Source organism: Pterocles gutturalis, unplaced genomic scaffold (genome assembly GCF_000699245.1).
Source record: "Pterocles gutturalis isolate BGI_N339 unplaced genomic scaffold, ASM69924v1 scaffold3429, whole genome shotgun sequence".
In the NCBI taxonomy this organism is placed as follows: Eukaryota; Metazoa; Chordata; class Aves; order Pterocliformes; family Pteroclidae; genus Pterocles; species Pterocles gutturalis.
In genome coordinates this window covers 35,754-41,648 of record NW_010135432.1, presented here as the reverse complement: position 1 = coordinate 41,648, position 5,895 = coordinate 35,754, and the positions used below count along the sequence as shown (strand labels likewise).

The following is a 5,895-nucleotide window of genomic DNA, read 5'->3' as shown; positions in this document are numbered from 1 at the left end:
ATAATCAATAACTTGGGGGCAGAAACAAATTAGGAAGAAAGTACATCTATGAATCGATGAAAAGCAGGATGGCCTTAATGTTACTCAACAGTTCAGCACTTCGGCTTTTCTCAATACTTATCTAAGCAGAGTTTATGTGCTTTCTGTGGAAAGACATGGAACAGAATAGTTCTGTTCTGAATAGTTCTGAAATACAGTGTGACATTATGTCTAATTCTGCGTAATCGCAGGTCATGCTCTCCCTGATTTGCCTTCATGCTCCTTCTTGTAGTAGGTCCCACAGTCAGGCAGGGCAGAACAGACCAATCCAGCACACTGGTTTCCCCTGTGCTTTTTTGGTAGGTGAGCTATGAGATTTGCTTGCCCTGCAGATCCCTGCACATATGTTACCAGAAGTCTGATCGTGCTCAGGGTTGAGACACTGAGCAATTTAAGATCTTGTAGTGTGTGTGAATTATATGTACATCAGAGCCATCATATATATATATATATTGGAGAAACACTCAAGTTATGTCATTTACCCAAGGAAACTCTTGCAAGGGAGGCAAACAAAGCTCTGTGAGGTCTACTTTACTTAACTGTTGCTGATGGTTTCTGGAAGCATTTGGACTTACAATGATGTGTGGGTGTATGAAATTGTAAACATGCTTTATTTACATTTTCTATTATTATTATAGCATGACTTTTAATGACCGGCCATTCGAAGTTTGAAAATATTTAAACAGTCGCACCCACTATTTTGTATGTTTATATGTTTCCGTGGCTCTTCCTATAAAAATTGATGTTTCCTTATGATGGTTTCTGCATGAAGCTGATTAAAACTTCTTTTTCTTCCTTTCATGTTACGTTAAAAAAAATCAAAACCAGTTTCTCTGGAAATGTAAGTAGGACTTGCTTAAAAATTTTAAGTAGCTGTAGCTTGGAAGTAGCCTCTGAACACCACAGCCCCCCAGCTTTCCTTGATGTTTGCACACAGTGTCCAGATCTTGCAGGCTCCAGTTCTCTCTAACAGGAGGTCTTCTGGTTTTTGCAGGGTGCCAGGGTATGGCTGCGGGAGCAGGACCAGCTGCAGCCATGCACTGTTGGCTCATGTGCCGATGGAAATGTGCTCTTCACCTCAGATTATGGCATGGTAAGTGAAGTTTGCATGAGGCTGTAGCCTATGCCAAGTTGTAAGATGGACTTCTTGGTCTTGCATGACCTTCATACTAAAAGGAAATGTATCAATTGAAATGCTGCAATTCTGTCTGAAAAGTGACCCAGCTCTGTTATAAACCATTCCAAGGGTCTAACAAAGATTAAAAAGAGAAGTTAATTCTCTTTCTTCTGTTCATATGTCTGTCTACCTCACTTTGCTTGTTTTTTTCTTGTGCCATTTTTGAAGGAGTTGCGTTAACAGCCCAGCAAAGTCGTCATATTGGCAAAATGCTCTTATGAAGGAAGTGTCTCCACCAGCTAAGCAGCCCTTTCTGCCAGGATGTGCTTCTGGCAAGCCATGCTGCTCTGAGGGCTGTTGTGCTCACTGCTGCCTGCTCCAGCAGCTTTTGCCATCAGCCCTTTGGGTCAGGGGCACGTGGAAGTGAGCTCCCAGTGTCAGTCAGCAGTGTAAGTGCAGCAGCTGTGCATAGGACAGTGCAACGAGGCAGCCAGGCTCCTCTGAGAGCAGAGCTCTCTGCCAGGGGTAGGGAACAAGCCTCTCTCCTGCCCTATTTCCAGCCCTCATTGTGGTTCCCTGGTGTGCCTGCTGCAGTGCTCGTGGAGTGATGCTGGTAGGAAGGGACCCCTGGGGATCATACAAGTCCTCAGTGAGTCAGTTCAGCGCACTAACCCTGGGAAAACTATTCACTGCCTTCAGTGAGGTGTTCTTAATGAGTCAGTGTTCCTGGGCTGGGAGGAGGATGAGGAAATGGGCAGGACTGTGCCCTGCAGCATCGAGCAATTCCATCTGCTCAGCTGTTCAGGTGAACAGCGCTCTGCAGGCAGCTGCTTTGTTACAGAATATTGAACAGGTTGTTTTGGTTTTTTTTTTTTCAGCCTCTTACCTGGCAAACAAAGGAGGGGGCAGGGGAAAAGGGGATTTAGGACTCCAGCTTGTGGAGAGTCAGTGGGTAGGACTGCTGTATTTTTCAGTCGTGCATTGAAAAGGCAAGATTTCAAATCATCATTCCTTTTTCAAGACCCTGATTTGTTTCTCAGAGACAAACTCCCCTAGCAGACACATAGGTTTTCCATCTGGTTACTCTCATCTCTCAAATCCTTTCTTGAGGAGTTGGCTCATTTTGGGAGTGCTGGATAGTCACTAACTCATTTTAAGAGATCACAGAGGCATTCACCACAGGTAATACAGCAACCTGCAGAGGGTCAACAAATGGTGAGTACTTCTGTGACTCTTCCAGACTTGCTCCTGTCCTGATACGCTGCTGTGGCATTGGAAAATCCTCCAAACCCACCTGGCACCTCTGAAAGGACACCAGAAATCCCACCACAGAGACAGCCGAGTGGGTGCACCCACCACCAGCATGTGTCCATGCTAGAAAATGTGCACAGGATAATGCTGGGTAGAGTCACACATCTGAAAAAAACCTGGATTTGGGCTTTTTCCTTCATGAAAGAAGAAAATACTAGGCTGAAGGAGCATGTACTTTATGGCTTATGTAGAAAAAAAACACATGTTGATCATTAAAGGACTTTATTCAGTGCCCTCCACAATAGCTGTCCTACATGCTTCCCTCACCTTCTGCCTTCGTTGCTTGATACCTGTAGGAGGGACCGCCCATCTTACCCCAGGTGAAAACTCAGATAAAAGCATCTTCACTTTACAGTGGTTTGGATGGGTCAGTTGATCCCTCTGATTTTAGGATCCCTAAATCTAGTATCTTCATGTATTCTGTGGCCCAGCATCCCTGCAGCTCAGAGGTAAGAAGTCCAGTCATGCTTCAGGGCTTTTGCCATTTATTTTCACTTCCTTAAAAACACCTAAAGCAATAAATCCATCAGAAACGTGACTTCCTGGGAGGAAAGGAGGAGCTGATGCTTATGAAACAAAAGGTTGGAAACCACAGTCGGGACAGACCAGACAAATGCTTTATGGATAAACATAACTTAGATGCCAGGTGGGAGCTTTGCTCATGTGCTCATTGTTGCACTAATGGATGGATTTGAAGTTGAGGAGGAATCATTTTTCCTCTGCTCAGCCTGCCTTGGTTGGCAAGCCTCATCTTGGTGTGTCTGCCAGCCAGGTTTTGCTTTATTCTAGACTATTGCAGGGGCTTGGAGAGAGTCCTGGTGATTTTTTTTCTGACCGTGGGCTAAATCTGAGATGAAATCAGTTTATCACAGCTGAGAAAGTAGAAATCTTTGTGTTGTGAGGTGCCTGTGTGGTATTTGATGGCTTATTTGTAGTTAGACTGAAAGACAATGTTTTTTCTTCACAAATAATAAAGATCTGCTTATTACCACCTATAACTTTGTGTTTAAATATCAACTTGTTGGAAAAGGGGTATTCCAGAGGCAGCTCTGCTGAGAGAAGAGTTTGTGTTCTCGCTTGCTCCGGGCAAAATCAGCCATCGTATTCAGCTCAGTAGTGCAAGCTGCTGCACCCAGCCTGGCTTACCTTACCTGGGATGGGATGATGGGGAGGATGTTCCTCCAAACTGCTCTCCTGGCAGATTGCTGAAGGGGTCCAGAAGTGAGAAATGGGGTAACAATAGCCTTTTTATTAGGGTGGCTGGAGGAGGGGAAGGAGCACCTGCTTAACCCTTTGAGGATCTTGGACCAAATTTTTTTTTAGGGAGAGATGACTGAATAACCCCAATCAGGCAGCTCAAGAGAGGTTTATCAGATCCCTACTAATCATTTACTCGTGTATTTAGGGACCGCTGTTTCTCTTCAGGGTCCCATTTTCTCCTGTGTCATCTGCAAGAGCAAGTGAACAAGCTCTGACCTATCACACAGTTATTTTTCATGCATAGCAGCCTCTTGGCACAGGTACTGCCAACTTCCTGGTATCTTTTGGGACACTTGCCCACTCAGCTTTTTTCCTAGGCATTTTCTTGATGTTTCTCTCGTGGCCCAAATGGCCACGAGTGCTGACAATGCAGTGGTAAATGGGTAAGTGCCAGGCAGATGTAAGGAAAGATCACGTCATACCATTTTGGACTTGTCCCCTTCCAGAATTTGTCCAAGTCAGCAGAGAAAAGAGAGCCAGGGCAGTTTGCTGCCTCATGGTTTGAAAGTGCTGTAGTGGTTTTGCTCCTGACAGAGCCCAGTTCATGTTGTGCATTTGCAGCTTGTATTCTTCCCTGAATTTAGTTGTCCCATTCTCTCCCTCCTGCTCCCCCAGTTCTTTTATGGAAGTGTCCAAGGCTTCTGCTCTGAAGAAAATAAAGACTGATGTATTTTTTGGGCCATGCTTGCAGAGCAGCTGTCCTGCTTCTGGCAGTCATACCTCTCTGATAGCCCAGTGCAGAAGTGCTGTGGAGACCCTGGAGAGAGCCTGTGTGCTAGAGTGCGCTTTGTTCTACCCTGTTCATGGACATGAACTAAGTACTTTTGAAAGCCTCCTGGCTGTCAAGAAGATGGGGTTATGGGGCAGTCTCCCAGTGGAAGAGACCAAGTCCTTGTCCCATTACACGTGACCAGGCAGACCCAGTGGGAACACATCTGAGGAGCTGAGCCTGCTGCTCCTCCCCACCTCCTTCCAGGAACAGAGCTGTTGCTTTGATCATGCGGGATTGTGCAGGTGTCGTGGGGGTCTTGTAAAGGGATCCTGTGCCAGGTGATTCCGTCCCTGCAGTGTCAGTGGGTGCAGAGCTGAGGGCGCTGGCTGGGCACCTGCAGTGCGCTGCAGCAGCGAGCTCCCTGCGAGGGATGGGGATGGCTCACCGAGGGGGCAGGGTGACCTCATTCTGTCTCCAGCCTGAAGCTGCCTGGCTGGCCTCTCCCTAGCACTTATGGCAGCCCCAGGACTTGCACAAGGCAGGCAGGAGAAACTGGTTAGATCAATGCTATAGATAATGGTTCATTCTCTATGGGGTCCGTCATTTTTTTGCTGGCACCTGAGAGGGCTGACAAGCAGGGATGGACCAGAGCCCCGGAAGGGAAGGAAAAGCCCAAGGTTCTTTGGAAGGGTTACTGCGGGACAGTTTGCTTCTCCAGGCTGCCTATATGAAGTCTCCCATAGACAGCTATCTTGCGTCTTACCATCTAGTGCAGCTTGGGATGCTGGGTGGGAGATGGCACACGGTTGAATCCAAGAGTGGGAAGCAACTGAAATAACTTTTGTGAAATGCCAGCATCGTGCTTAAGGAGGAGGAAAGGAGGGCTGGGATGTGGCTATGGTGGAGGGGAAGAGTAATGTAATCTCAGCTGTGTGGCAAGGGGGTGAAGAAGATGACCTGATAGCTGAAGTGTGGGTTATTGTGGAGGAGGAAGCTCGAGCACGAATAAAGTTGCAGCAATTGAGGCAAGAAGAGTGCAACTGTGTAGAGAGAGGAAGGCACTTCCCAGAGCAGTGATAGAATAGGTGTCTCTGGACAAACACTTTGAAAGCTGCATCACATATGCACGCACTGGCATGCACACAGGATATTCCTACGTTATTTGGCTTCTTGTCTGCTTTGCCTTCCTTTGCCCTTGACAAGACAACTTTCCCAGACACTCTGGCTGCTCCTGTGGAGGAGAGTGCAGGGCCAAACCTGGAATGCAAGTAAGCTTTTCTTCAACCTCCCCACAGTCGGAGGCGTGATCCCACCGGTGTTTTTGTGTTCCTGGACACAGTGTGTAATACCTGTCCAGCCTGGTGCACCTGGAGCCTGGTGCCCCGCTCCTGCTAAGGGGAATTCAGTGGAAGTTAAGACACCTTGCACTGATCTGTCCTTGTCAGCAGTGAAGGTG

At 47.1% G+C, this 5,895-nt stretch overlaps 1 protein-coding gene across 1 annotated transcript in view; it reads left to right on the top strand.

The window, feature by feature from the left end:
- Positions 1–1,033: 1,033 nt before the first annotated feature.
- LOC104467898 (unconventional myosin-X-like) overlaps positions 1,034–5,895 on the top strand; it is a gene marked incomplete at both ends in the record, with an annotated part of 35,086 nt that continues 30,224 nt past the window's right edge. Inside the window, 1 exon segment of the mRNA XM_010081867.1 lies at positions 1,034–1,132. Coding sequence (XP_010080169.1) covers positions 1,034–1,132 — 99 coding nt within the window.